The sequence below is a fragment of the Ascaphus truei genome, chromosome 5 (assembly GCF_040206685.1).
Source record: "Ascaphus truei isolate aAscTru1 chromosome 5, aAscTru1.hap1, whole genome shotgun sequence".
NCBI lineage: Eukaryota > Metazoa > Chordata > Amphibia > Anura > Ascaphidae > Ascaphus > Ascaphus truei.
Genome location: NC_134487.1, coordinates 264,492,120 through 264,520,056, shown reverse-complemented (window position 1 = coordinate 264,520,056; position 27,937 = coordinate 264,492,120). Strand labels below are relative to the sequence as shown.

Genomic DNA, 27,937 nt, shown 5'->3' with positions numbered 1-27,937 from the left:
CAACATATGCAAGAACAATCCCCATAACCTCTGTGAGAGGCAGACATCAGCGAATCTCTGCATTACTTGAGACCAGACATGATGATCCTGCTCTGGGTCATTGGAAAAAAGCCACCACCGTCCCTCAAAGAGGCGGTCACCAATTCATTCCCCACGATTGCACACTAGGCCCAGACGGCTCAACGGTGGCTGGATCCCCCATTCTGTGAGAAGTGTCTCTTTGCTTTTCCACCCATCTCCCCACCTGTGGAACCTTCTCCCCTTCATCTACCCCCAATAGACAATGGGGCATGGGTATGAGAGCGAGACCTAGTAGGCTTCAGAGCCGGCGAATACCTGCATTCCATCTAGGGGCATGCGCAGACCACACTCTGCACTAAATGCCATCCCCACTGGCCCCACCTCCTGACTACGCTCGCGCGGTGACGCACCATCACGCAGCGTGCACCCGCTATGCACGGCACTCGCACACATGCGCAGAACCTTCCTTGCTCCTATGCATATACTACACCTGTTGCTGATTCCTTTGCTTGAGTATACACCTGTGTGAAATCCCTCTAGCCAACCACAGCCAGGCATACTCCTGAGTATGCTCCATCCTCATTGGACAATCTCCCTTTATATGCTCAACTGCCACTCTGGCAAATTGACTGAGCAAAAACCTTCCTGCTAGCGAAGTGTTCACTGCTGTCTTGCCTCCACAGTCTTGTCCTGCTCCTTGTTCCTAGTTCCTGACCTTGGCTACTCTTCCGGACTCCACTCTTCTATTCTCCTGACCTCAGCTACGTAAGACCATCCGCACCGCTCTAATACTGACCTTGGCAAAGTACCTTGACGATCCGCCTCTCTCCAATCCAGACCATGGCTAAGTACCTCCAACGATCCGCTACTCTCCAACACCGACCTCGGCAAATAATACTGACCATCCAGACCGCTCCTATCCGGACCCGGCTACCTCGACCAATCTACACTCCAGACCAGCACACACGGCTGTGGGTTGGTGTTATATCAAATCCCCACCTCAGCCTCGCGGTCACGCCTTGTTTGTGGTGAGCACTCCGTTACAGTATGCTCAGCCCAACAAACATGGACTCCACTGAGGTGGGGTGAGTCTTGAGCACGCACGTCAGCATGTTTTCCAAAATTTAAAAATACTTTGAGCAAAATGACCATCGCATGGATTTATTGCACCAGAATCTCATGCTCCTTTCTGACTGGGTACAAACTCCACCTCCTAGTCCTGTCCCTTCGGGGCCTTCTGCTGCAACTATTGCTTCTATGCCTATGTCCCTCATCTGAACCCCGACTTCCTAGACTCAACCGATATGGTGGCGACCCCCATGGGGGTAGGGGTTTTCTGAATTAATGTTTCATACAGTTTGAACTTATGCCTACTCGATTCATTTCTCAAAGATCCAAGGTGGCGTACATTATATCTCTACTCACCGATGATGCCCTGGCCTGGGCTTCTCCCATCTGGGAACAAAGATCGGATCTCACCAGCATATCGGACAATTAACCCGGGAATTCCACAGAGTCTTTGATACGCCTGGCCACAAGGTAACTGCCGCTTCCTCTCTTTTTCATATTTTTCAGGGAAGCCGATCTGTGTCCAGATACGCTTTGGCGTTCCGCACTATTGCCGCTGAGACCGGATGGAATAACGAGGCATTAGCAGCCGCCTTCTGGCAAGGTCTTACAGAGATTCAAAGGATGAGCTCGCTGCACATGAACGTTCTACTGATCTCGAGGAACTCATGGCCATATGTACTCGCGTTGATCAACATCTGCAAGAGAGGAGAACTGAAAGATCCCGTCATAGGCAGCTTACTCCAAGGGTTCCTTCTTCCCATGCCGGTACAGCTGAACCCCGTCCGCCAGATATCCCAGAGCCTATGCAACTTTGAGGTAACATATTGTCTTCCAGCAAGAAACAGCGTAGATGCAACGCTGGTCTCTGTCTCTACTGTGGCAATCCCGGACATCAGGTATTCTTTTGCCCCCACAAGTTGGGAAAACGCCAACTCCCAATGAGGTCCAGGGGAATCACATTGGGAACACTTTCTACATCCCCTATCACAGCTAAACAGCTGCATACTAGGATCTTGCTTCCTGTTACACTTACCGGCGAGGGCTTCCACACTTCTGCAATGGCCTTTCTGGATTCCGGGTAGGGAAGCAATTTTATCGATCAAGGCTTCGCCGAGAGAAATAAAATCCCCCTCATTTGCAAAAAATGACCAGTAGGGTTAGAATGCATAGACGGTCGACCTCTGGAACCAGCATATACATGTATCTCTTTACAGACCGTTCTCTTTCATCTTTGTACAGGTGAGGACCACACAGAAAAGATCCAGCTGGATGCCATTCACACCACTTCGGTAGCCATGATTCTTGTCCTCCCATGGTTGGAACTCCACAATCCACGCATCGACTGGTCTGATAAGTCCTGATAGGTCCTGTGGAGCCCCTTTTGTTCCAAGAACTGGGCTGTGCCCATCAAGAGTATTGTTGGGGTTACTGCTCCCAACGAAGAGAAGGTAAAATTGCCAGAGGTCTACGCCAAATTTCGCGACATTTTTGATAAAGCCAGATCTGAGATCTTACCACTGCATCATCCTTTCGATTGTCCTATCAACTTGCTGTCTGGCTCTGCACCTCCCAGGGGAACTGCTTACCAACTTTCCCTTCCTGAGACGAAAGCTATGAAGGCGTATATCCATGAAAATGTACAAAGGGGTTTAATTCGAAAATCTTCTTGTCCAGCCGGCGCAGGCTTCTTTTTTGTGAAGAAAAAGCATGGATCACGACGTCCATGTATTGATTACAGAGGTCTTAACAAGATCACCAACAAAAAACATTACCTCTTACCACTGATTGATGAACTTTTTGATCGCCTCCAAGGAGCCAACATCTTCACTAAATTGGACCACCATGTGGCCTACAATCTGGTAAGGATCCGTCAAGGTGAGTAATGAAAAACGGCTTTTAATACCCGTGATGGCCACTATGAATATCTCATCATGCCCTTTGGTCTCTGGTCGCTAGAAAGACCATTGACCTTGTGGAACGAACCTTTTGGTGGCCCGGCATGCAAAAGGACATCAAAGAATTCGTTGCTGGGTGCTCAACATGTGCTCAAAATAAGACTCCCTGGGATAAACCACCAGGAATCCTTTGACCGCTGCCCATCCCGGACTGTCCATGGACACACTTATCCATGGACTTCATAGTCGAACTGCCGGTATCTAAAGGGATGAATACCATCTTAGTTGTGGTAGACTGTTTCTCAAAGCAATCTCATTTTATCCCATTGAAAGGTCTCCCCAACTCTCCCAAATTGGTAGACGTCTTCATCAAAGAAATCTTTCGCCTCCATGGGGTAACATTGATCGTAGTCTCCGATAGAGGGTCACAGTTCATATCCAAGTTTTGGCGCTCCTTCTGCCAGCAAATAGGGATAGCGCTACATTTTTCTTCAGGGTATCACCCCCAAACCAATGGCAGACTGAACGAACCAATCAGTCTCTGGAGCAGTATATCCGGTGTTTCATTTCGGACACTCAGGATGACTGGTCTGATCTCCATCCTTGGGCTGAGTTAGCACATAACAATTTGTGCAATGAATCCACCACTGAGTCGCCCTTCTTCATTAATTATGGGTTCTACACACTACCCCTACATCTTGGGTTCAAGCAGCAGACGACAGAATCCATAGTCTACAGAATTTATGGACAGGGATCCAGGAGAACCTCAAAAAGGCAACTACCAGACAAAAGGCACAACCAGACAGTCACCGAAGAAAGATCCAAGAGTTCAACCCAGGAGACAGGATGTGGTTGTCCTCTAAGAACATCAAGCTCAAGGTCCCTATACTGAAACTGGCATCTAGGTTCATCGGTCCGTATACCATCACGGAAAAAGTCAACCCTGGACGCATACCGGCTATGCCTTCCTCCATCCATGAGGATTCCCTCCGTCTTCCACGTATCCCTATTGAAGCCAGCTGTCCAGGACCCCTGCTTTCCCGATCCTTCCTCATCTATGGCTCCTGTCCCATACAGGGCCAAGAGGAGTACGAGGTCCAATCCATCTTGGACTCCAGGATTTCCAGGGGATCGATCCAGTATCTGATACACAGGAAAGGTTTTGGACCGGAGGAACGTTCCTGGGTTCCTCGCAACCGTCTTCACGCCCCCAGACTTATCTGGCTATTCCATGCCATGTATCCACAAAAGCCATCCCTGAGGCACCTGGAGGTCGCTCCTGAAGGGGGGGGTACTGTCAGGATCCTCGGCGCGTTCCTCGCTTACCCTAACCCGTGACTGAGTGTTCCACTTCTCCTGCCTTCTGCAGCACATCTCGCCTGCCGGCGAATACCAGCATTCCATCTAGGGGTATGCGCGGACTACACTCTGCACTAAATGCCATCCCCACTGGCGCTGCCTCCAGGCTATGCTCGCGCGGTGACGCCACCATCACGCAGCGTGCACCCGCTATGCGCAGCACTTGCACACATGCGCAGAACCTTCCTTGCTCCTCTGCATATACTACACCTGTTGCTGATTCCTCTGCCTGAGTATACACCTGTGCTAAATCTCTCCAGCCAACCACAGCCAGGCATACTCCTGAGTATGCTCCAACCTCATTGGACAGTCTCCCTTTATATGTTCATCTGCCACACTGGCAAATTGGCTGAGCAAAAACCTTCCTGATAGCAAAGTGTTCACTGCTGTATTGCCTCCAGTCTTGTCCTGCTCCTTGTTCCTTGTTCCTAGTTCCTGACCTTGGCTACTCTTTCGGACTCAGCTCTTCTGTTCTCCTGACCTCGGCTATGTACGACCATCCGCACCTCTCCAATACTGACCTCTGCAAAGTACCACGACGATCCGCCTCTCTCCAATCCAGACCACGGCTAAGTACCTCCTACGATCCGTTACTCTCCAACATCGACCTCGGCAAGTATTACTGACCATCCAGACCTCTCCTACCCCGACCCGGCGACATTGACCAATCTACACTCCAGACGAGCCCACACCAGACGAGCCCACATGGTTGTGGGTTGGTGCTATATCAAATCCCCACCTCGGCCTCGCGATCATGCCTTGTTTGTGGTGAGCACTCTGTTGCACTAACTGAGCGTGCCAAAAATGGCTGCCTGACCTTTTACCCTCTCCTGAACTTCTCTATAAAACAACTTAATTAATATTCCATTTAATTACAAACACCCTAAATAATCAAGGATTTACCTTCACTAACAACCACTTGACATCTGTGTGAATCCAAAATCAAAAGATTGACACTGCACTGAGATTCGCATCGGATTCAACTTCTCCCTCCACCCTCAAAGAAGAACACTCCATGACTGCAAGTCCTCTGCAGTGAAGTCCACAATAACCCTCCTTCACATGTTATCCAACAGGGATAAAGATACTTTCCAACACACAGCACTCCAGCAAAATTCTACAACCACAAGAAAATTGCTATTGTTCTACAAACCATGCTGTCTGTACACATTGAAGATTATGGCATCTCCAATTGAAAGGTTTTTCACACCAGCACATGAAAGAACTTTCACACTGTACTCAAGTCTGCTCTGATGTAGAGTAGTGTCATATAACATGATACAAAGCTCACTCTGCCTTTATCTACAGTATGACATCCTAAACAAACTAGACAAAGCAAAATATGTTTATACATCAACTGTATATCACAGCAACACAACCTTAGAGATCCTACTGTACATTATCCTACTACACAACAAACCCAGCCTAAGGACTCTTTGAACCCTCTCTCCAATAACTTGATTTAGTGATTTAGTCATCCACACTCTCCTCTACCACTAACCAACCCTCAAAGTCTGACATCCACCACGTAACTGTTTTGTTGTTTTGTTGCTGACCTGATGTATTCCTGCAGGTATACACAGGGTGAGGGAATGATTGTTTTGCAGACACTGTAGGTAAACAGCAGCCCATTTGAGGCTTGACAATTGTAGGTAGAGTGGTGGTTGTGGTTGTAGGTACAGGAGCAGCTTGGATCTTGGCAAGGATAGGAGAAAAAGGGGACTGATAGTACAATATGTAAAATAACTTTTAATACAACATGCACAAATAAAATAATCCCTCTGAATGCACACTCACATTTTTATGTGTCATTTTTATGTGTCATAAAAAAATGTATATTTTGGTAGAGGACTGTCTCTCTCTCCAACACAGGGTTCCGGTGGATGTCACTGCTTCTATGCTTCGCCTTGTGTTCTCTCCTAGTGTGGCCGCTGGAAATAGCACAGGTTCTCCACGAAGCTGTGACGTCATGATTCTCCGGTTCTGTCGGTTGTTTTCTCCTTCTCTTGCTCACTCAACGTGTTTCGTTGGCTCTAGTCCAACTTTGTCAGGAGTGATTAATGATCCGGGCTACCTACACTAATAATACCAGAGTCATCCTCGTATTGGTTGAGAGGAGAACCTGGGAGGGGGAATGCAGTAGGCTGATTCGCTACACGGCCTTCTGCAAATAATTTAAACTAACAATCTCTAATGCGACCAAGCATACGAATAAGTTAAAAACAGTATCAGGGAATAATTACTTCCACTGTGGGTAATTCATATCAGATGGAAGTTCTACCATACATAAAGTTGGCACAAAATAAAAAAATATCTAACAATTCTCTAAAGCTGATTCAACATAAGTGCTAACCTAAGCAAACAAACAAATATAAACCCTCTAAAAGCGCTAACCTACACTTAAATATGTGTAAAATAATGTGAATATTAATTATCAAACATAAGTGAAGTGATAGACAATACTGGTGAAAAAAGCAATATTAGTGAAAAAAGCAGCCTAGGGGAACAACAAACAACAGATCATTCCAAATCTGATAGGACAATATACAAACACAAAATAAGTGTCCCCGGCTCTAGCGTGATCAGTCCAAAATACCGTAATACAACAAGGATAGTCTCTGATGACAAGGCTCCCTCTGGATGGGTTGATGGACTGGTTTGATAAAGTTCCATGTGGGAAGGGTGTCACAGGAACAGGCCGCCAGCTTGTCTGTATAGCCGCAACACCAATCTGTTCTTGCCGGGGGGAGATTCGCCAAACACGGTGTATTTAGAAGTGCAATGATAGCCACCCTACGCATTTCGAAAGCCAAACTGCTTTCTTCCTCAGGGGTTCAAGATCTCGGCCTGTTCCTGTGACGCTGTATCACTGTGTCGAATCTGCGGCTGCAGACCTGGAGTAGCTTCGCGTCCCGTGCTGTGCTTTGTGGGAAATCATCTGCTCACACGCCGGCGGGCGTGCACGCACCAGCGGAGACGCCCAGGAGTACACAGTCCACTTCACCGAGAGGGGATACTCTCTAATATATCTGCTTGCAATAACCATCTGGTGAGTGAGCATTTCATCCACATCCACCGGTGTTGCAGAGTGCATATTCAATTAACTGTGTCCTATTGTTTTTATGTTTATGTATACCTATTAACTTGCTATTAAATGTTTTTAACTTTATTAGTTCCTAATTGATATCTCAGCTGTATGTTGTCTTTATGTTGTTTGTCTCTTGTGTAACAGTATTACGCTATGTATTGTGCTTTCTTTTTTTTAAAGCACACCACGAGGAGTCATTCCTGATCGTCCAAACAGACCTGGTTTTATATCCTTTATATTTGGTATTGTTTGCACAGGAGCCTACTGATACATATTCCTTTCCATATATTTTGCATAGTGTTACATGATGCACAGATTAATTGCATCATGTACACACTCAATGCAATTGTGTGATATTTCATATACATTTGTGTAGCTGCTGGTTTCTTGGTTTATATTTACAATTGCTGCTGGATTTATTTTAACATGCAATGTGGTGATTTTAAGATTAAAAATTCATGTTTTGATTTATGCATGTTTTGTGTGTTTCATAATGGGCAAATAATTTATTATCCATATCTGGATAATAGTTATTTTGCACATTATTGTACTTTATGTGTTGGGGGGGGGGGGGGGTGGATGTATGTATTTAATGTATAGGCCCGTTTTTTTTTTTTTTTTTTACATACAGGGTTGGTTCCTTTTGGTTTGCGAGAGACCTCTGGAGACCACCTGAGGTCTCCTCGGGCTTCTCACGGGTAACAGGCTGGCGAGTCCACGGGGGACACCTGCGGGGAAGAACCGGTGGCCCCACATCTGTAGGGGCACCGCGGACCCATAGGGACCACCCGTGGGTCCCCATACCCTCGTGGGAACCAACCGAGGCCCCTCAGACACCTGTGGGTCTGACCCAGGTCCCCCCAGACATCCGCGGGTCTACCGTGGGGATCCCATTGTGGCCCACGGTGACCCGCGGAGACCACCTGGTGGGCCATGGCGCCTGGCGGGACCCACGTACAGGCCTCCAGACCCTGTGTGAAACATGATGCTGGTAACCTGTAGGTCTGTGAGGTGACCCGTCAGGCCCACCAGGGACTCACGTGGGCCTGGGGTATGAACCCTGTATGTTAAAGAATAAATCATGTATTTATGGGGGGGCACAGGGGGTGGATTATGTATTTAATAAATAGAATGATGTTTATTGTGGGGCAGTGTGTTGTTTTTATTGTGGGTACTGGGGGTGGGGGGAGGGGGTATTGGCCCCAACGGTATGTGGGTAGGCCTCCCGGCTGGGTAGTGGGTAAGGGTGATTAGGCCTCACGGGGTGGGGGGTTAGTGGGGGAGGGTATGTAGGCCTCCCGAGTGGTGGGTGAGGGTGGGTTAACCCCTTAATGACTGTAGCGGTTAATAACCGCTATGGTGATTAAGGGGTTATGGGGACATTACATTGGATGTTTTTATTCTTGTGTATGTTTTGCAGCATCGGAGGGGGCATGGGCAGGATGAAGATGAGGATGAAGACGACCTTCATCGTGGGTGCCTGTAAAAGGTAAGTGTAATATATATTGACTGTATTTATTGTAATTTATATGTATTTAAAATGGGCAAATGCATTATTATCCATATGTGGATAATAGGTTTTTTTGCCCATTACTGTATAGTATGTGTTAGGGCGCGGGGGGGATGTGTGTTGTATATTGCTATGTTTATTGGGGGCAATTGTCCCCAATAAACATGCTAATGTGCCTTAACCCCTTCATTGCCTTAGCGGATAGCCGCTAAGGTAATGAAGCTGCATTAATGTAAATTTTAATAATATTGTGCTGGAGCAGGGGGTCCCCTGAGCTGAACCGCATTGATTTCTGCCTCAGGGACCCCCTGCTTCCCGAATTACAGGCCCCGGTTTGGGGTATCGGTGCCAGTGTCGCCGCCATCTTTATAGAGCTGACGTCGCGTCTTGGACGCTATAAAGATGGCGGCGACACTGGCACCCGATGCCCCATACCGGGGCCTGTAACTCGGGAAGCAGGGGTCTCTGAGGCAGAAATCAATGCGGTTCAGCTCAGGGGACCCCCTGTTCCCGCACACTATTATTAAAATGTACATTAATGCAACTTCATTATCATAGCGGATAGCCGCTATGTTAATGAATTACTATTTATTGTTATGTGTGTTTTAATACTAGTGTATATGTGCAGGGGGTCTCCTGAGCTGAATCGCATTGGTTTCAGCCTCGAGAACCCCCTACTTCAGGAGATACAGGCCCCTTTATGGGGTGCCGGTATCCCTCTGCAGAATTTAAATGTCCCGGTCACGTGACGCGGGAGCTTTAAAGTGCAGGGGATACCGGCACCACATAACGGGGCCTGTATCTCCTGAAGTAGGGGTTCCTCGGACCTGAAACCAATGCGGTTCAGCTCCGGAGACCCCCTGCTCATGTACACTATAATTAAAATGTTTTTATTTAGTGTACGATCGCCTGTAACAGCCTTGCATGGAGATACAGAATCTCCATGCAAATGTTACAAGCGGCTTTTTTTTCTATCAGCTAGCGTACGTAAAGGTTAAGAACGCTAGCAGGGGGGAAAAAAGCAACACGTACGCTGTGGGTGTTCTGAGTTATTTTGAGCAGGTACGTTAAAAAATGGGCTCAAGGCCTTAGTGAATCGCGTCCCCGGCCTCACTTTTTAACGAACCTGCTTTTTTGGAAAATCAGAACGCAAAGCCATTGAGCTTAGTGCATAGCCCCCAAAGGTACAGAGCCGAGCCGAGCCATGCTTTTTGGGAGCTATTGTGGTCTTGGAGGGACATAGGCAGTATGCTGCTGAGCTGGCCTCAGAGCCTTAGGCATATAGGATCCTGTGGCAGCATATAGGGAACAACTGCCTAATGCTCCCGATAGGCAATGGAGCAATTGATTGTAAAAGCAGCATACAGAGCCCAGCATCTGCGCTTGGCCAATGAAATTCCACTAGCTGGTCATCAGGGTTTATGTTGCTTGAAAGCCCATTCGACTCATAATTTTACTGGCCAGGAGTGGCACAGTTGGTTGTAACCTTCTGCCACACATCTGACACTTGCCAGAGAGTAGAAAAACATGGTGATTGGGTAAAGGCACCTTGAGATTGCTACAGGTGATTGGGGAACCCTTCCATCAGGTAGCGGTTTATATAGTGGGGCCCCTGATGATCACGAGTAGGTCCAGGAAAGGGTATATCCTCACTGTGGTAGACTTAGCCATAAGATACACAAAGACAGTGGCGCTCTTCTCGATAGAGGCCAACAAGGTAGTGGGGCACTGATCAGCATCTTCACTAGGGTAGGTTCCTGAGCGAGATCCTAACATAACGATCAGGGGGCACAGTTATGTCGGAACTGCTACAGTGTCTCTTGGGTATGTCCGGGTCCCTGAGGCTTCCTGAGAATGTTCCTATGGAACAAAATGTGTAGAGAAGTGGAGCATGTCAAGACGGGCACTATCCCCTATGGTTTCCATACTGTGACGTATATTACTTTTCTCTATTTGTATTTTTCTCTTATCACTGGGTTTGGTTATGTACCACTTTTAACTTTTAAGTTAAATTTGTGCTTGAATAATTCACCTTAGTTTTCCAAATATATATCATGTTCAATGAGGAGTTTGTTGTAAGTTTTGATTATTATAATTATCTTCTGTATCAAATGACTGAGGGCAGTTTGGAGTGAAAATGATGTCATACCTTTTGAGGAAGTCCCACCTAGGAATAACTTGGTGTTGAAAATAAGTTCAGCTTCCAGGTGTGCTGGAGCAACTATTTTTGAGTGTCAATTGAGTAATATCCTTCTTATACTCTTGCCACCTTATAACAATACGCAAAAAAAGTCATAAAAAATATACTTTAAACTGATAAAATGAATATAATTAAATAAATATGTGTATCAGAAAAATCAGCCTCTATTTCTTTTGAATGCCAGTTGTTTCATTTTTTAATTTTATATTTTGTTCTGTTTCCACAACTATATACCGTAGTAAGAGTAGACAAGGTTGAAATCTCTGATTCTCCACAATCCTTTATCTAAATCAATAGTTTATATTCCTCGGTATCAGACTACAAATGCATGAGTGACAGGGATATCCCCAGTATAGCAACCAATTCCAAATGGTGTACTGTTGTACCTCGAGTTCTTGCCACCAAGGATCCTGCTTTTGCAGATGATGGAACAGTTTCTCTTACTGCAGATCGACTATTAAAGAAAGGAGGCTGAGATGGAGGAGCATTGTCATTAGTATCCACAATGAACACATGTATGTATGTATGTATGTATGTATTTATGTATGTATGTGTAGCCCTGGTAAGAAATAGGGCTATAAGTCTTTCCTCCTACTGGTATAAGCCCTGGTAAGGGCAGGCTGCCATTAGTTATCATGGGTTTCCCCCACATCAAGCCCTGCTCTGAGTGGTGGAAGTAGGTCACCTGACCCTATGTAGAAGGCATAGACACAGGGGCGGTACATGCTGATGTCATGAAGGGGAGGGCTGTCTCTATTTAGAGTGTGCCTGTTCCTGTCAGTGACAGTTCAGTCCTGAGTTCAGCCCTGATGAGTTAGTGTTGGAGTGTCTGACTGGACAGTTAGAGTATGTGAGCTAGCTAGGTTCCTGAGGAGTAGGGCCTAGTGAGCTATAGGTGGACCAATTCCTCTCACCCTGTTTAGGGGGTGAGGGAAGAGCTAGCCCCACCCTGAGTGCCCGTGGCTTGGGGTGGAGGCAGGGAGAAGAGATACCATCCTGAGGGAGAGAAGTCTGGAGGAGGGGGACAAGCTGTACTTGACTGTCTTTGATCCTTCTGCCATTCCTGCACTGAATAAAGAGCTGCTGCTGATTTTACATAAAGACTGTCTGAGACTGGAATCTCTCGTCCCTGAGAGGGGGACTCTCTGTAAGGGTTCCACCCCATATCGCTGGGGCTTAACAGAGATGGAGGCGTTGCACCACTGAGTAAAGAACAGAGGCATTCACCCCAGAAACCTGGTCCTGTCACCTCCATACCATCGCAGGAGACTCAGGCCCTTCTGTTACCTACAGGTATGCACCACCCACAGACACGTAGCCAGACCCTAGTACAGAGGGGGGGGGCAATCTGCGATTGGCCCCGGGAAGAGGGGCTACATATGTATGTATGTATGTATGTATGTACGGAAGGAGCTGCATCTCTGAAGGAGCTGCATGAATACACATCACGCTGCTCGTACGGATCACTCTCCCACAGGGACAGCACAGATAAGTGTATAGGGCCCTCTCTCCCGCTTTCTATCTCTACTTCCCCCCCCCTGTGTGCGTAGGGGTTTATTATCGAGGGATAGAGTATGCGGGAATGTATTATTATTTACCACCAGGCTAATCTCATCATGTAATACCTCCGCAGGGTTAGCATAGACAAGCATACAGTGACCTGTTACTCATTCCCTCCCCCATATTGTAGGGGTATGTTTTCGAGGGCTAGTTATCATGCGGGGTGTATATTGAGTCATTAATATTGACTCATTTGCCTAATACCCTCCCCCCTTGTCTACAGGGGCTCGTTCTCTGAGGGAATAGCTGGCATAATCACACAGGTACTATTCATTAGTAGTGTTTATCAGTTGGCTATAGGACAATACATTGGTTGATGCCACTGCATTTAGCTGTCGGCCCACCACCTTTTCCCTGGCCCCTGCATCATTCATCTGACTTACTTGTGCCTATACAAATCACTGTTTTGGCTGCTGTCTGCCATCTAGGGTCACTGTACCCCTAGCCATACATGCTAGCATGACAATTCCATAGAGGCATCTACTTGGCATTTATCCACCAGTCACTGTATGTTGGTTAATGTATGCCTCTATAGGAAATAATATTTTTAATTGTTCTCACTACCTCACTTATAGTCTGGTCCCCATTATCTTAATGCATATCAATTAAATGGATTTTAATTTAATCACTATACCTCACACACAGGATCAGTATTGCTGATTTGTATCTGTATATCTGCTCATTATCCTTGTGATTGCCTATATGTCAAGTTACTTTCCCGCACACAGATATTGAGTGCACGCAACATGGCCTTATCCGTTTTGGAAGCATCTATGTTCCAACGGTGTTCTCCTCTCTGTGTATCTATGTATCTTTATTTCTATAGCGCCAACCGTGTACTCAGCACTTCACAAAGAATAAAAGAAAAAGTAAGGGAAGCGCAGTCAAACGGGTAATGGTATGAGCTTGCGTGTACTGATTGATCTGTGTGGTTGATTGAAGTGCTGGTTGGTTAAAGTTTGTGAAGTTAGAACCAGAAGCAGTTTGAACAAGGAAGCAGTTAAACAAGGTATAGTTTATTGAAGTACAGTTTACTGTTAGTACTTCTAAACTTCATAGTTGCTAGAATGAGCAGGATTGAAAATGCCACTCAATGCACATCTTGCCACATGTATGTGCACTTGGAGCAGCTGTTCCAAGGAGCATACCGCTGTGAGAAGTGTGAGCAGGTGGTCTCTTTAGAATCAGAGATTGCTGATCTGAAGAGGCAACTTGCAATATTGAGGGACATTGGCAATCTTGAAAGGGAATTAGAGCTCACTGAGCAGGCCCTTGCTTCGACTAGTGGTGCAGATGGTGGCGCTTTTAGTGAGGAGCAGGTAGGTAGCTTAGTTGCTGTTAGTGAGGAGCAGGTAGGTAGCTGGGTGACAGTTAGAAGGGGAAGCAGGGGTATTAGGGAGAGGCAGGTCGTTTCTGAGCTGACACATCCCAATAGATTTGCCATGTTGAGTGAAGATATTGGGAATGTTGGGGCAGAAATGGCAAGGCTGGGGGAGATTAATTCCTCTAGCAGCCAGGGGAATAGTTCCTCCAGCACAGTGGGGACTCAGAATGCTCAGATGCAAAGAAAGATTGTGGTGGTAGGGGACTCCATTATTAGGAAGGTAGATAGGGCAATCTATTGCCAGGACCGCATGAGCCGAACAGTTTGTTGTCTCCCGGGTGCTCAGGTTCGGCACATTGCGGATCGGGTAGACAGATTGTTGGGGGGGGCTGGGATTGACCCCGTGGTCTTGGTACATGTTGGCACCAATGACAAAGTTAGAGAAAGATGGAGGGTCCTAAAAAATGATTACAGGGATCTAGGCCAAAAGCTTAAGGCAAGGACCTCCAAGGTAGTATTTTCTGAAATACTACCAGTGCCATGCGCTACCGCAGGGAGACAGTCAGAGATCAGGGAGGTTAATGCATGGCTAAGAAAGTGGTATAGGAAGGAGGAGTTTGGGTTTTTAGAGCACTGGGACTCCTTTTCTGAGAGGTGCCATCTATATTCTAGGGACGGATTGCACCTCAATGAAGAGGGATCTTCTGTGCTAGGGGGGAGAATGCTAAAAAGGTTGGAGGAGATTTTAAACTAGGATGGAGGGGGGAGGAGATCAAATAATGAACTAAATGGAATAGATGAGGATACAAGGTGATATGGAGGTAGAATGGGGACAAGTGCAAGTCTGACAAACAGTGAGATTCCCATAGTAAATAGAGATAATACTAGAAAACTTCTAAAGACTAAACCAAATGGGAGCAGAAAGGAAGGAGCAGATAAGATAATAGTACAGGCTGAAAAAAAACTTAAATGCATGCTTGCTAATGCAAGAAGCCTGACAGATAAAATGGGGGAGCTTGAATTAATAGCTACAAGGGAGCAGTATGATATCATAGGCATTACTGAAACATGGTGGGATGAAACTCATGACTGGACAGTTAATTTAAAGGGGTATTCTATTTTTCGGAAGGATCGAACAAATAGAAGGGGAGGTGGAGTATGTCTATATGTTAAACCAGATCTAAAACCTATTATAAGGGATGATGTCTATGAAGGGAATTATGAAAATGTAGAGACCTTGTGGATAGAAATTAGCAGTGGAGGTAAAAGTATAAAGAAAATGTTTGTGGGAATATGCTATAAACCACCAAATATCTGTGAGATTGAGGAAGCTAAAATACATTTGCAAATGGAGAAGGCATCAAAACTGGGTCATGTTTGCATAATGGGGGATTTTAGTTATCCAGACATAGACTGGGGCAATGAGATTAGCGTTACAACAAAAGGAAACAGGTTTTTGGGGGTGCTTAAAGACAATTATATGACCCAAATTATTGAGGAACCAACCAGGAGAGGGGCAGTTCTGGATTTCGTCATATCAAACAATGTAGAAGTAATAACAAATATTCAAGTCCTGGAACACTTGGGTAACAGTGATCATAACATGGTCTCATTTGAACTAAATTATCAAAAAACAGATTACTTGGGTTCAACAAAGACTTTAAACTTTAGAAAGGCAGACTTTAATAAAACTGAGGTCTAATCTAGTAGTAATACAATGGGATGATGTTTTTGCAGGGAAAAATGTAGAAGATAAATGGGCAGTCTTTAAAACATTGTTAGAAAAGCACACTTATCAGTGTATACCCTTGGGTAATAAGTATAAAAGAAATAAGTCAAAACCAATGTGGCTAAATAAACAGGTAGGGGAGGAAATGGAAAAGAAGAGGAAGGCGTTTAGATTCTTTAATCAAGAAGGGACAGAGACATCGTATCAGAATTATAAGGAATGTAACTAAAATTGCAAAAGGGCAATTAAATTAGCAAAAATGGATAATGAAAAAAGGATTGCAATAGAAAGTAAGGTCAACCCTAAAAAGTTCTTTAAGTACCTTAATAACAAAAAAATGAGAAAATAAAATATAGGACCCTTTCAGTGTGAGATGGGAAGGCAGATTATTGGAGATAAGGAGAAAGCAGAGGTATTAAACAAATTCCTTGCCTCTGTGTTTACCAGGGAAGAATCAAGTTCAATAGTAGCGCCACAGGAGGATGCCACAACCTCCATATTAATGACCAATTGGTTAACTGAGGAAGAAGTTCATAAAGGACTTGAAAAAATTAAAGTAAATAAGGCACCTGGCCCCGATGGCATACATCCAAGAGTTCTCAAGGAGTTAAGCTCAGTAATAGCAAAACCATTATATTTAATATTCAGGGACTCCATTTCCACAGGTTCAGTACCACAAGATTGGCGTAAAGCAGATGTGGTGCCTATATTTAAAAAGGGAGCTAGATCACACCCGGGGAATTACAGACCTGTAAGCCTGACTTCAATAGTAGGGAAACTACTTGAAGCTTTAATACGGGATAATATTCAGGAATACCTAATGGAAAACAAAATTATTAGTAATAGTCAGCATGGATTTATGAAGGATAGATCTTGCCAAACTAACCTTATTTGTTTCTTTGAGGAGGTAAGTAGGAATTTAGACCAGGGTAATGCAGTTGATGTGATCTACTTAGATTTTGCCAAGGCTTTTAATACGGTTTCACACAAGAGGTTGGTGTACAAAATAAAGAAAATTGGACTCAGTACTAATATATCCACCTGGATTGAAAACTAGTTAAACGACAGACAGCAGAGGCTTGTCATAAATGGAACTTTTTCAGGTTGGGCTAAAGTCACGAGTGGAGTACCTCAAGGATCGGTACTGGGACCCCTACTTTTTAACTTGTTTATTAATGACCTTGAGGTTGGGATCGAGAGCAAAGTCTCCATCTTTGCTGATGATACTAAATTGTGTAAGGTAATAGAATCAGAGCAGGATGTAATTTCTCTTCAGAAGGACTTGGAGAGACTGGAAACGTGGGCAGGTAAATGGCAAATGAGGTTTAATACAGATAAATGTAAGGTTATGCATTTGGGATGCAAGAATAAAAAGGCGACTTACAAATTAAATGGAGATATATTGGGGGAATCCTTGATGGAGAAGGATTTAGGAGTGCTTGTAGACAGCAGGCTTAGCAATAGTGCCCAATGTCATGCAGTAGCTGCAAAGGCAAACAAGATCTTATCTTGCATCAAACGGGTAATGGATAGAAGGGAAGTAAACATAATTATGCCCCTTTACAAAGCATTAGTAAGACCACACCTTGAATATGGAGTACAATTTTGGGCACCAATCCTAAGAAAAGACATTATGGAACTAGAGAGAGTGCAGAGAAGAGCCACCAAATTAATAAAGGGGATGGACATTCTAACTTATGAGGAGAGGCTAGCTAAATAAGATTTATTTACATTAGAAAAGAGGCGTCTAAGAGGGGATATGATAACTATATACAAATATATTCAGGGACAATACAAGGAGCTTTCAAAAGAACTATTCATCCCACGGGCAGTACAAAGGACTCTGGTCCATCCCTTAAGGTTGGAGGAAAGGAAATTTCACCAGCAACAAAGGAAAGGGTTCCTTACAGTAAGGGCAGTTAAAATGTGGAATTCATTACCCATGGAGACTGTGATGGCAGATACAATAGATTTGTTCAAAAAAAGGTTGGACATCTTTTTAGATGGGAAAGGTATACATGGATATACCAAATAAGTATACATGGGAAGGATGTTGATCCAGGGATTAATCCGGTTGCCAATTCTTGGAGTCAGGAAGGAATTAATTTTTCCCCTTATTGGGGTTTTTTGTTTGCCTTCCTCTGGATCAATAAGTAATTATAGATATAGAATAAAGTATCTGTTGTCTAAATTTAGCATAGGTTGAACTTGATGGACGTACATCTTTTTTCAACCTCATCTACTATGTAACTATGTAACTATGTAACACCTTTATAATGATAAAACAATTGAATAAAAAACAATAACCAATGATAATGATAATCATAAAAATGTGCTGAAATATAAAAGTCAATGAGATATATTGCACTGGTGAAAGGCAATTTTAGCAAGCTGCTGCTAGATGAAAGTCAGAGGCGTAGCAACAGGATAATGAATAATCCTGGTTAAAGATCACAGTCCTACGACCAGATGAATGGCCCCAAATGGTACACAGATCGTGGGGGGATTTGATGTTAAGGGGTGCCGATAGTGAGCCAATGCTCAATGTGCTCACCCAACCTCCGCTGGTTGCTAAGAACGGCCAGATGGTTCTCCCAAAACAACTCCTCCGGTCTGGATGTTGGTGACTGTCTGTGCACAGACAACCGGTTTCCGGGTATGACGTCACTTCCGGACGTGACGCAATAACCCTTCCCGGCTGTGCAGGAGCTATGAGATCCTCCTCCGCTGTGATAGTAACAGCAAGCCAATACAATAAGCCGTCCTCACAGGAGCACGTTGCAGTGCTAGATGGATAGAATCAACTGTGGCAAATGGGATCACAGACCCTTGGCTCCTCCTCAGGGTCAGGGTCGATGAAGCCAACTAGTTTGGTGAAACACGTAGGAGGAGGAGCCAAGGGTCTGTGATCCCATTTGCCACAGTTGATTCTATCCATCTAGCACTGCAACGTGCTCCTGTGAGGACGGCTTATTGTATCGGCTTGCTGTTACTATCACAGCGGAGGAGGATCGCATAGCTCCTGCACAGCCGGGAAGGGTTATTGCGTCACGTCCGGAAGTGACATCATACCCGGAAACCCGGTTGTCTGTGCATAGACTGTCACCAACATCCAGACCGGAGGAGTTGTTTTGGGAGAACCATCTGGCCGTTCTTAGCAACCAGCGGAGGTTGGGTGAGCACATTGAGCATTGGCTCACTATCGGCACCCCTTAACATCAAATCCCCCCACGATCTGTGTACCATTTGGGGCCATTCATCTGGTCGTAGGACTGTGATCTTTAACCAGGATTATTCATTATCCTGTTGTTACCCCTCTGACTTTCATCTAGCAGCAGCTTGCTACAATTGCCTTTCACCAGTGCAATATATCTCATTGACTTTTATATTCCAGTACATTTTTATGATTATCATTATCATTGGTTATTGTTTTTAATTCAATTGTTTTATCATTATAAAGGTGTTCATACCATTACCCGTTTGACTGCGCTTCCCTTACTTTTTCTTTTTTTCATTGCACTCACCAAGGACTGGAGCCCCTTGTCTAGGAAGCTGCAAATTATTTGGGTTTTGGTTTTTAACACGCTTTATCTGATTTTACATCAACAATTCGATGTTGCCAGACCCCACATGCTCCGGATTGGTTCATGTCACATTTTATTTATTATAATTGTACTTTATCTTTTGTAAGGTTTATCATTTATCTCTACATTAGGTCATTTAGTATTTTAAGTGTTATTCTTTTGGCGCACCCGTTTTTTTTTTTTTTTGCTTTTATACTTCACAAAGAATACAGTACAGGGATTATAGTAATACAATAAGCACAGCTAAATCAGACAATAGGAAAGGAACACATTCAACATTACAAATGCCGCTCATTTGAGGTAAACCTGCATTCTTGGCTTTTATTTCACCTTGAAAAAAAAATGATCTGTTCATAATCAAATGAGTTAAGTTGTGTCGCTTTGGTTGACTACCATCAAGAGCTGTGAGTGCTAAATTGTGAACTGATCATTGTTCTCTATTTAAGCATTTTCTTTCGATTAAGTTCAAGTGATTTGCTTTCATGCGTGTGTATTTTAACATCTGATGCAAAATATTCACTTGAGCTGATCTCATAAGTGTTGATAGAATTTCTACCAACATCTGTTTCCAATACGCCCTATAGTGAAAAGAGAGTTCCTAGAAGACTTGTTTCTGCTATAACAAGATTTAATTCGTTTGCAGAGACAACTGGATATTTATCATTCATATCTTCTATTTCCAAATCTATGTGCTATATCTGTACAGGTTTGTCAACAATAACCTCCAATTGAACATTACAAACAGAGATCTCTGGACAAAGCTCTATGATATTATTAACAAATAAGATTTATTTTGCAAATTGACCTGCAAATATTCTTGCTCAACCTTAGGGACAATCCATAGCAGTGTGGTGGTTGATATCAGCAATATGGAGCCCACGGTCCAAAGCGAATCACCCTATTAAGGTGCAGTGTTTGGATTCTTCAGAAACCATATACAGTAATAAAGCTGACATCAGACCAGCTCCCAAGCCACATGTAGTAATTAGAAAAAGAACAGCCGATTTGTTACAGAAATATCATTAGTTAAATAAATTATCTCTGGGATTGGATGTAGGATTTAGTTGGTAGAAACCTTGGAAATACTTTTGTCAATTATGTTCATGGTGTGGGTCATTTAACTCACACACACACCTTTAAAAACTCCAATCCGTGAAATAAGAGCTAATTGTGCACTGTAGCTTTGAATCCAAATAGAGAATCTCTGAAATAGCCTCAGATTTGTTCAAAATATATAGCGTCACCATGTGCCAGATTGTGGTACTGCAAAAGGCTATATTTTTATTTCATGTCATTGTAAATAAATAAAAAAAAATTCCTGTAAATATATGTATATGTTTTTATTAAAGCTATAGTATGTACTAATGTATTTTTGTTTGTTTGTTTGTTTGTTTATTTCTATCTAATGAAAAGTCTTGATAATATTGCGTAAATTACTTATGTGGACACTGGACTTAAATGTATTTGCACAATTATATGTCCAATAGTGTGTTGTGAAATAGTTTTTCTGTGAGCTATAATAATTGCTATGTTTATAGATAACAAATAATTACTTGAATAGTTCGCTATATTAGTAGTACTGTTTGTGATACACAATAAGGCAAACATTCATTATAGCTACAGAAGATAAAAAAATATTTCTTACATAGCACATATATTGACAGTTTAATAGTAGAGTGTATAAAAGGTAACACTTTAGCAAGTGTGAGTTGTCAAAAAGGATGTGAGAAAAACTGAGAGAGAAGGAACCCAACTGTAGCACTCAAGCTCACCCTCTGGTGATGAATGTAGTAATTAAAACGTAATCTTTATTATTGTTAGCAACCAAATACAATAAAGGGTATTGAAATGACAGACTGAAGGTATGTGCTGGATCCAAATGCTGACAGCCGTACAGGCTCAGGATCCGGATATTTAAGTGTGCCAATGGAAAATGCTACTAGCACACTAAATCTTAGTCCTTGTATAGGATCTGTATGGAAGTGGATACGTACAGGGAAATATCATATACAAGATAACATACGCTGTAAATCACTGGAACAAGTAACCTAATAAATCAAGGTAAGGAGAGTAGAGTGATTGGATTTACAGTTGCCGGTGGGTGATTATGGTGTCACGTTTATATTATAAGATACACCACAAATCAACCAGCAAAGAATAAGTGTGATCAGAGCTCAGCTGGGTGCTCTCTGTGTAACTGTGGGCAAAAGTATAGCTAAATCTATACCATTGCTGTTGCTGGCTTGACCTCAGGTAACCTGGGGGGGATCTGCAGCAGTGATCAAGGTAGGTGTATATATCTGACTATCGCATATCATCAAAATCAGGTACGCTGAGATGGAACTGCTAAGGTAAGGGCTTAGGGCCAATGTCACTGTATACGGTTCCTATAAATACAGACCCCTAAGCGTGGATAGGTATATCTGTAGGGGTGACATCAGTGCTTTAACCTCAAATAACCTTGGGGTGAACCATATGATATAGAGGGTGTCCTCTGTTCACCCTCTGCGTAAGGAAGGTTAATAACATGTAAGTATTGAGGCGTCAAAAGCACTTGAACATCAGGATCAGCCTAGTAAAACACAGATGTAGCAGCTACTGCTGTTCACATTAATAAAAATGTACTGATTAGTTGCCCATATGTACTGCTAACAGAGGAGACTCTTGTGTAAGGTAGGTAGTAGCAGAGATGTGCTGTCAAAGAAGACTCTGTATGAGCAGAAGGTAAGTAAACCTGGCTAATCAAATGATGAAACTAATCATAAGTACATATGTATCTCTCTTGAGAGGGCATAGTTGCCCTGTAACTATGGAGGAGGTTATTAGTGTCCGTCGGGGCACATAATAGACCTGTATAGTGCACGTACAAAGAGACGCTTTCTCAAGGCGAAGTGCAACTTACCACTTCGCCTCGAGAAAGTGTCTCTCGCGAAACGCGCTCGTCGGCTCCATTTTCAGACGTGCACGCGCACAGTTCTGACTTCCACCGCACCTGACTATCTCGCACTGCGAGCTGGTGCGTCTCTTTGTACGTGCACTATACAGGTCTATTATGTGCCCCGATGGACACTAATAACCTCCTCCATAGTTACAGGCAACTATACCCTCTCAAGAGAGATACATATGTACTTATGATTAGTTTCATCCTTTGATTAGCCAGGTTTACTTACCTTCTGCTCATACAGAGTCTTCTTTGACAGCACATCTCTGCTACTACCTACCTTACACAAGAGTCTCCTCTGTTAGCAGTACATATGGGCAACTAATCAGTACATTTTTATTAATGTGAACAGCAGTAGCTGCTACATCTGTGTTTTACTAGGCTGATCCTGATGTTCAAGTGCTTTTGACGCCTCAAAACTTACATGTTATTAACCTTCCTTACGCAGAGGGTGAACAGAGGACACCCTCTATATCATATGGTTCACCCCAAGGTTATTTGAGGTTAAAGCACTGATGTTACCCCTACAGATATACCTATCCACGCTTAGGGGTCTGTATTTATAGGGACCGTATACAGTGACATTGGCCCTAAGCCCTTACCTTAGCAGTTCCATCTCAGCGTACCTGATTTTGATGATATGCGATAGTCAAATATATACCCCTACCTTGATCACTGCTGCAGATCCCCTATAGGTTACCTTAAGTCAAGCCAACAACAGCAATGGTATAGATTTACCTATACTTTTGCCCATAGTTAAACAGAGAGCACCCAGCTGAGCTCTGATTACACTTATTCTTTGCTGGTTGATTTGTGGTGTATCTTATAATATAAATGTGACACCATAATCACCCACCGGCAACTGTAAATCCAATCACTCTACTCTCCTTACCTTGATTTATTAAGTTACTTGTTCCAGTGATTTACAGCGTATGTTATCTTGTATATGATATTTCCCTGTATGTCTCCACTTCCATACAGATCCTATACAAGGACTGTGATTTAGTGTGCTAGTAGCATTTTCCATTGGCACACTTATATATCAGGATCCTGAGCGTGTACGGCTGTAAGCATTTGGATCCAGCACATACCTTCAGTCTGTCATTTCGATACCCTTTATTTTATTTGGTTGCTAACAATAATAAAGATTACATTTTAATTACTACATTCATCACCAGAGGATGAGCTTGAGTGCTACAGTTGGGTTCCTTCTCTCTCAGTTTTGTATTTATCATTACCCAATAGCACCGCTTACTATTACTACCATTGTGGCAGTAGCAGGGGCTCCCCTATTGTCTCTATAAAAAGGATATGAGGTAAGAGAAATAGAGAAGGTGAGAAGAGAATTGAAATAACAGAGATCCTTAGACCCCATACTTTATAGATAGACATAGGGGAGGCCAAAGGTGAACAGAGAAGTGTGGAATCATGTTACAGGTAGGTATGGCAAAGGGATGGGATCAGTCAAATAACATTATCCTGATTCCCTTTTATTATGCTAACAAATGATGTGGGCCACTTGTACCACTCAGTTCACGTTGGCCAATATTGCAGTCTACAGTGCAACTGCTTATTATTCTCACCTGGAAGGGATCTATAAATTATCTACAGGTTTTACAAAGATGTGAAGAAAGTACCTTTCACTCCCATCTCACACTTCCTTGTCACTGCTTATATTACTTTGTAAAGGAAACACATATCCAATAACCCCAATTAATGGTAGTGTTTGATTTAAATATATATATTTTTTTTTTTAAATCACACTTTGATGTCCAACGTATGTGTGTGTTCAACGTAGGGATGCGTTTGTCTACCACAGTCAGTAAATGATCTTTGTGCAGTAACCTTTCTTTGCATCTTGTGTTTGTGTGCTCAGCCCCCCCCCCCCCCTCCTTGCTTATTACGCTGTCTCCTTGACTAATTTTTTGCCTGTATCACCCATATTGTTTTGTACTATCTCCCCCTAGTCCCCACTTCCCAGGGGCATCCCAATTTGCCCTGTCCTGGCCCCTCTTTTTTGCTTGACTTCAAAGTTGGACTACCATCAAATAGTAATATATTTTCTTGTAGCAAAAGTTAAATTCTATATGACTACGTACCAAACTCCTAAATAATGGGTCAGCCTTTAAAAACGTGCTCAGCATTTGCTTATAACTTCAGCTGCAAAATACTTTTAGTCATGTTTCTTTAAATTGGTACAGATCTGTTGCAGCAGATTGATTACAATTTAGACCTGATAGATATTTTACACCAATTAAAAGAAGAGAATGGCACCTGAGAAGATCTCATTATAATAATGTAGAGTGTCCTGTCAAGTAACCACTTGCAACACATCCTAGAATTGCTCTCCACATTTCTAATTTATGGAAGTTCTCAAAATACCCTAATGCATTAACCACATCCTACAAATAGCCACTGAAATGCTTTATAGGAAATAGCCACTAAGGGATTAATTGACCATTGTGTTAAAGCCATTAATGATTGTTAATGACCATTTGCTTATATTGTTTAATCCACTGCCCAGCACATTGCAAAAGTACAGAAGCAGTTAATACCACTACAAGACTGATCTGACTTAAAACATTTAATGGGTCGCCGATAACAAGAAGTACAGTGCCACTATCAATATTTGATTTATTTTATTTTTTTACCTTGTTTAGAGATCAATTAAATTCAGTAACATTTAGAACAATTAACCACACCAGCAACTCTATACCCCACAGCAAAAGTGCATTAATGCAAAATGACACTGTGAAATGAAAGTAATTAGAAATGCAATCATCAACTATGTTATGGATTTCAGAAACACAACTTAACTTAACATATAATAACACAATAATAATATGTGTTTTATATTTAACTTACCTTGCATGAAGTATTAATGATGAGACCTTGCTGGTTTGCACTTTCTCCATTCTCTGTTGACTGAGGACAGTTTGGAGTAAAGACTAATAAATCGTTATGCGTTTGAATTGAATTTAAGTATACCTTGTATTGGCTTTGTTGAGAATAAGTCCAACTACCAATTGTGTTCTGACATATATTGTAGTTTTCTCGCAATTCATTGACCTCATCTCTGTATTTTTGCCACCTTAAAACAGTGAACGAAAGAAGAGTAATAAGAAAAATACTTGATATGGAGCAAATGGATATGATCAAATAAACATTTGCATCAGGAAAATCGTCAGCTCTTCCTCTTGAATGCTGACGATCCAATTGGATGTCTCCACCAGATTCCACCAGGGAGATGACGATTATTATCAGTGCTGACATCGCAGGCTCTCCATGATCCTGTGCCAACACAACCAGTCTATATTCTTCACTATCTGATTCTGTAAAGGTACGTGTCATACTTATTTCTCCAGTATTGTGACCAATACGAAAAGGTATATTTTCTTCTGGGTCTTTAAACTCATAAGACATCCAAGCATTGTATCCAGAATCTGGATCAACTGCTGTAGCTTTACCTACCAGGTAATCGGGTTGGGCTGACCTTGGGGTGTTAATTGTTAGTGTAGACTCACTATTAGAAGAAAGTGGAGCAAATGTAGGAGCATTGTCATTGATGTCTACAATAAAAACATGTAATGTCAAATTGGAGCTAAGTGAAGGTAAACCTGCATCAGTGGCTTTTATTTGACACTGAAAATATGTCAGCTGTTCATGGTCAAATGACAGCAAAGCAAACAACTTCCCGTTTTCTGGGTTAATGGACATGTAGGAAGAAATGGGAATTCCATCAATTGCACTTTCACTGAGTGAGTATGTAATGAATGAATTCTGGTTTGTATCAGAATCGGAAGCGGATACAGAGTGCACATGAGAACCTGGTGGGTTGTTTTCATTGATAAAAATGGTGACAACCGACTGTAGAAATTGGGGAGCGTTGTCATTCACATCACTTACTTCAACTGTAATTGTTGTTGAAACTGACAGAGCTGGTGAACCTTCATCTCTGGCTGTAATGACAACCTCATATTCAGACTTTGCTTCTCGATCTAATGGCTTGTCCACGGTCAAAGAAAAATCCCCCATAAAGGCTGGATTTATTTGGAAGGGGGTGTGTTCAGAGATTTGACAAAGTACCCTTCCATTCACCCCTGAGTCTCTATCATGTACACTAATAATTGCAACAATTGTTCCTCGGGGTGCGTTCTCGGGAACAGGGACAGAGAGTGAGGTCACTGTCAACGCAGGAGCGTTGTCATTAACATCAAGGATAGTAACTAATACTTTGCAGTGTCCAACCATAGAGTGTTCACCATTGTCAACAGCATCAATTTGAATTTCATACATGTTAGTAGTTTCAAAGTCCAGTTCTCCTTTCACTCTTATTTCCCCTGTGTGTTTGTCTAAAGTAAAGATCGATGTCACTTGCAATGGGACCAGTTTGCTGAATTCATACGATATTTTGCCATTTTTACCCTGGTCCAAATCTGTTGCATTCAGCTGGACCACTAAAGTCCCTTTACCAGCATTTTCAACCACACTGCATTGGTAAAATGGTTGTTCAAAAGTGGGAGCGTTATCATTGACATCTTCCACAGTGATGATAAGTTGAGTTGTCCCACTTAACTTTGGTTTGCCCCCATCAAAAGCTACAAGCGTCAAATTGTGAACGGATATTTTTTCCCTGTCAAGTGATTTCTTCAGGACAAGTTCCAATGATCTAATTTGGTGTATAAATTTGGGAAATTCTAATGTAAAGTAATCATTTGCGCTGAGCTCGTAGTTTGTGATAGAATTTGATCCAATATCAGCATCAAATGCGCCCTCTAGTGGAAATCGAGATCCCGCAAGCCTTGATTCTGCTATTGGAGTGATGTATTCATTCACAGAGAAAACTGGATAATTATCATTTATGTCTTCAATTTCCACATCTACCCGGTACATTTGCACAGGTTTATCAACAATAACTTGTAGGGATACAATACAAAGAGCTATATTTGGACACAGTTCTTCTCTGTCTATGATATCCTTAACAAATAAAATTCCGTTTTGCAGATTTACCTGGAAATATTCCTTCTCATCTCTAGAGATAATCCGTAGCATTCTGGAGTTAATGCCACCAATCTCAAGTCCCAGGTCCTGGGCGATTCTTCCAACAAAGGTGCCGTGTTTGGATTCCTCAGGGATGATATAATGCAGCTGACATAATACAAGATCCCAAACCATTTGCAGCAAGAACACATGAATCAATCGGCTTCTTACTTGATAATCCTTGTTTAGAGTAAGCATTTCTTGGACTTGATGATAAGGATTTAGATGTTGTATATAATCTATATGAAACGCCTTTAAATGTATTGGGTAAGCAAGAAAACCCCACAAATGTAATCAAGACCAAACAGCTTACCGTAGGAGGTTTAGTATTCCAACCAATGGATAATACATGTTATTTCGTCCTCTTGAATCCTAAAGTTAGTACACAGTGACACCAAGTGGCTGTAAGTAATATTGCAACTGGCACTAATATTTAAAAACGTAAGTAAAAGTAATATTTAAATGAGACGTTATAGCATTTAAACCATGTTTAATGCTCATGTTTTCATTGAAGTAATATGTGTATATATTCTTATATGTATGCACAATAAAAAATATGACCTCAAAGATTATTTGATAATATTTAAATACCATGATGGAATACAGCGCCGTCTC

At 42.7% G+C, this 27,937-nt stretch overlaps 2 protein-coding genes across 6 annotated transcripts in view; both read right to left on the bottom strand.

Annotated features, from left to right (window-relative positions):
- Positions 1–27,937, bottom strand: part of LOC142495890 (protocadherin alpha-C2-like) — a 215,841-nt gene that overhangs the window by 121,291 nt on the left and 66,613 nt on the right. The gene's annotated exons all lie outside the window — the stretch shown is intronic.
- On the bottom strand, positions 394–27,520 carry LOC142494325 (protocadherin alpha-8-like). Its single transcript, XM_075598883.1, has 2 exons — positions 25,148–27,520; positions 394–6,092 (listed from the first exon to the last, which is right to left on the bottom strand). Exons 1-2 carry the CDS (start codon positions 27,518–27,520, stop codon positions 5,817–5,819), a joined length of 2,649 nt encoding a protein of 882 aa, XP_075454998.1. The 3' UTR covers positions 394–5,816.